A 4681-nucleotide genomic window follows, 5' to 3' on the forward strand; every position below is an offset into this window, starting at 1 on the left:
AATTGTTGCATTTGTGTTACAAAGAATAATAATCAATACTCTGTCATGTGAATTGTGAATTTATGAATTATAAAATGACCCCATCATATAGTGTTTAAAAGATTGAGAATGACAATGAGTGATTGAGACAACCACTTTTTAATAAATTAATTAGTTTTGCTTCTTATATTAATTTCCCTTTACCAAAAGAAAAAAAAAAAAATAAAAGCTGATAATCCATTTTGATGCAATTATTTGTTTTAAAATGAAGAACAACTTTCTGTAAAGAATACATTATGTGTATTTGTGCATGTATCTGTAGGTTTATAATATGCATTGGTTATAATCTTGGTACTTAATTATCATTGTCATATGTTTATAGGTTTATAAGCCACTAAAAATTTAGTCACTTTGTTAGAGAATATAGACAGCTCCCCAAAATACCAGAATAAGTACCCCAATCTTAATCAGTGGATTAGATGTCATCAAGGTGATGTCCATTCTGATCACATAGATAAACCTTCTCCAGGATGATCTGTCCTCATCTTGGCCCTTCAAGTCTCTCAGACATACACGCATCATGCAACTAAGTCAATCCATTTTCCTGGCCATTCTCTTCTCTTTCCTTTACCTTTCCCAGCATTACAGACTTCTCAAGGGAATTGGGGTTTTTGCATCTGTCTATAGAATTACCCAAATTGATCTTGAATATGAGCATGAGAATTTTCATAATAGTCTGAAAATCTTTTGAAGTTTATTCCAAAATATGCACACTTGACTCAGAAAATATTTTTTTCCCTCTATAACTGAACTTTATTAGCTTGGCTGAATAGCGTGTCTACTTTTTATGTGATCTTTTTTATAATAAAGCACAAGATATATAATACGTTATGCTCTGTATTAGTAATTTATTTTGCATTTGACAACTAATCTTTCTTTTTAATCTAAGGGGAAATCTGCTTTGTGGTCACACTTGTTACATTACCAAGAAAACAGACAGCGAAAACCTACATCTGGAAGTTTCAGTACCTCAGGTGCAGTTGTCTTCCATAAAAATTATGTTGCTATTTTGTACAAGAAAAAAATATCACAAAAACAAATTATATTTCTAAATTCTAATAAAAAATAGAAGATATGATTATATATTGCTCAAAAAAATAAAGGGAACGCAAACCCCTTCAGTTCCATATTAAAATGTTCCCTTTATTTTTTTGAGCAGTATATATTTATTTATTGAAAGCTTAAATCTGATGTAAATTCTATTCTCGGGAATATTAATTATTCCAGAACATTGGTTCTAAAATATTTTAGTCTCAAGATTTCTTTACATTTTTAAAAATTAGAGAGAACCCCAAAGAGCTTTGATTGTGTGGGTTATATCTACTCATATTTACTGTATTAGAAATTAAAACATCTTTAAAATATTTGTTTACTTTGTGAATCCTGTAAGGGTCTCTGAACCATATTTTGAGAACTGTTGTTCTGGAATATAAATATTCTATTGGGTATCACCTAGAATTATTATTTTAAAATAAATAATCCTTTCTGAGAAAGGCACCATCATTATGTTTGAAGTAAAATGTTTTGGTCTATGTTTCCACTGCACTGTACCTGTCATAAGTTCATTTTAGGACTTTAAAAGTTAAATTTATTGAGATGAGTTCAATTATTGGACAAGTTGTGGAACATAGCGTTTTAAACCTTAGTCAACAAACTGGATTGAGATAAAGGTTTGTTCTAAGACAGAATTAACTGATTTCAAACTGAATTTTTACTAGTAACTTCTTTACAATTTATTAATGCAAATATATTCTATTAATTATAAATAGAATATATTGCAAGAAGTGCTGAATCCTCATGGAAAATATCAGTCATTTACTTACATGAATGAAAGAAAAAGGGCTCTCCATTTAGAAATCTAAAGCAGGGCTTTTCAACCTTTTCACCCATTGTACCACTTTTAGGATATGGCAATATCCGAGTACCACCAGTCGCCTAGCAAGGTGTTAAAAACTTGATGACCCCCTCCAAAAGGAAAAAAGTGATAAAGTACAGGTAGTCCTTGACTTACAACAGTTTGCTTAATGACTGTTCGAAGTTACAATGGCACTGAAAAAAGTGCCCCCAAGTCACAGCCGAGCAAGACACCTGCCTGCCCACCCAGCGGCGCTCTTCCTCCTGTCCGAGGTTTTCATTGTTGTGAGCATTTCTGTTGGGGATTGGCAGCGGAGGTGGGGTGGGGGGTGTTTGGATTTTATTCCACTCGTCTGTTGGGTGGTTGCAGCAGGTTTTGGTCACTTCACATGACCCTGGGACACTGTGACCGTCATAAATATGAATCAGTTGCCAAGCATCTGAATGTAAATAACAAGACCCTGGAGATGCTGCAACATTCCAGCTGACTGGTGCTTCTTCCGGGCTCAGCAGAAGCGCCAGGATCAGCGCCGGGCTCCAGCTGGAGCCTGGCGCTGATCCTGGCACTTCTGCTGAGCCCTGACAGCCCTGCAGCTCCAGCCATCTCTTGCTCAGGCTTGTGCAGTGCTGCCACCGGTTCAGCTCATTCCCCTCCCCCTCTACCACTTTTCTAGGATGGTTGCCTACCACCTGCCAGGTGCCAATGTACCACAGGTGGTACCCGTACCACTGGTTGAAAAGCCCTGATCTAAAGAAGTATTTTGAGTCAAAGGGCAGATACTGCCCCTCCAGTTCCCTTAAACTATTGTTTGTTTAATTTGTCCAAAAGAATATAATGGTAACTAGTGAAAAAATGTTTAATACCATATCTTATTAGCACTTGGTATAACCCAAGAGCTAGGTTCTTATGTATAAAGTATAATTATTTTGAGCCAAGAAAAGTATAGGTCCTGCACTTCACTCTATTCTGGGATTATGAATAAGAGTATCTAGTTCAAAATGCGTAAAAGTTGATGTGTTTGAATTGTAGTGTTTTTGGTTAATCAGATTTGATTAGCTCATTGTACCCATTTGAAATCATGCCACAGTATGCATTGTAACTGTTCTTCAAAGCCTGCAAACAATTTCAGCTACCCTCATCACTTGTATTGTGACCTTTGCCCCCATTCCCCCAAACTGTTGGTCTATGCAGATCCAATTGCATTTTGGAAACTTAATTTAATTATTCTAAAAGCAAAGTCCGTACAGCATTCATTTTCACAGAATAGTTTTGAAGATTTTTTTTTTTAGATGAAAAAACTAACTCCCCCTCTCAATATTTTTTTGCCATGTTTTCTTGCATCTACTAGCTCTCAGTAGAAGAAACTCAAGGTGGAGTAGATTTTTCAGAGAATATGTCAAATAAGGAAACATAAATCTCTGTTGTTCAAGCTATAGGTCTTTTAGAAAAGTTATACCTTAATATGAGCATCATAACTAATGTAAAACATGATCATCAACTGATGAGACTATGAAACTACAGATGAGCTCATATAGAAGCCTATATAGCAGAATGACTTCAAATGTTGCTCAAAATCAAAACATTTGCATTTTTTAAATATTTAATCAAATGTAATCTGTATTTTAGGAATTCTTCTAGATGCTGAAAGAAGGAAGTCAGATGCCAATCCAGGAATGTCTCCTTTAAGAGTATCCCTCATCCAGGACATGAGGTTGGATTTTTGCAATCCTAAAGATCAGATAAAATTTTTAATCATATTTTAGGACAACTAAGTTTAAAATATTTCCTTTAATTTATTTCATTATTATTTTGATTGATATCATTTTGTATTTAGGCAAAAACCAGAATCTTAAGCCAGTTTATTGAAAAGAATGTATCAGGTATAATCAGTGAAATATAATATTTAGTAAGTCAGGTAAAGATTGAAATCTAAACTTCAGCTAATTTTAAAAAATGCTATCGCCACAATTTTTTTAAATTCCAGCTCTTATTTGATATCACTACCTCAAGATGTTGTTAGTTTTCTATAGGAGACAATAACTGCTTTAAATAAAATATTTGTTGAATCGTCGTTGAAAAATGCAAACTTTCAAAGACAATATCAAAATACAGTTTATTTTTAATGTCATATACTGTAAGGAATATTTAAAATTTCAGTATAGTTTAAGAAGATATATTATTAAACATTTTAAGCTTTTGTTTTTTTTTTTTCAATGTAAAATTTTATTATTTTCATCATAAAAAAAACAACACAAATATTTCACAATACTATACCACCCACCCCGGACTTCCCAAACCTAATCCCAGGATAATATTCAGATATAAGCAAACAAATATTAAAATCTCTAACTCCACAAAGTATATTATTCTACATGAGTAGGTAAAATATATTAAAAAAAAAGAAAAACAAGTTTACTAAAAGCCTAAATTATATTCCACCACTCTGTGCTTCTTTTGAATATAGACAATCCATCTTCTCCATATTAATAAAAATTGTTCATTTGAGTGATTCTTCAAATAAGCCGAAATCTTTGCCATTTCAGCAAGGTACGAAACTTTCAATCTCCAGTCCTCCATTGTAGGTAAAATTTTACTCTTCCAATTTTGAGCTATCAACAAACGGGCAGCAGTTAAACAATACAACATCAAGTTCGTTTCTTTTACATCCAGATTTTGTGTGATACCTAGGAGAAACAACTGAGGCAAAAAAGTAATTCTTCTTTTAAAAATTTGCTGTAGGTTCCACCACAATTTTATCCAAAAGGCCTTAATAACCTTGCAAGTCCA

At 33.3% G+C, this 4681-nt stretch overlaps 1 protein-coding gene across 1 annotated transcript in view; it reads left to right on the plus strand.

Moving 5' to 3' along the window:
- DENND5A (DENN domain containing 5A) overlaps window positions 1-4681 on the plus strand; it is a 73956-nt gene that overhangs the window by 45602 nt on the left and 23673 nt on the right. Inside the window, 2 exon segments of the mRNA XM_029285636.1 lie at window positions 929-1013; window positions 3521-3605. Of these exon segments, the coding sequence (XP_029141469.1) occupies window positions 929-1013; window positions 3521-3605 (170 nt within the window).

Source organism: Protobothrops mucrosquamatus, unplaced genomic scaffold (genome assembly GCF_001527695.2).
Source record: "Protobothrops mucrosquamatus isolate PMUCROS unplaced genomic scaffold, P.Mucros_1.0 scaffold1977, whole genome shotgun sequence".
Classification (NCBI taxonomy): domain Eukaryota; kingdom Metazoa; phylum Chordata; class Lepidosauria; order Squamata; family Viperidae; genus Protobothrops; species Protobothrops mucrosquamatus.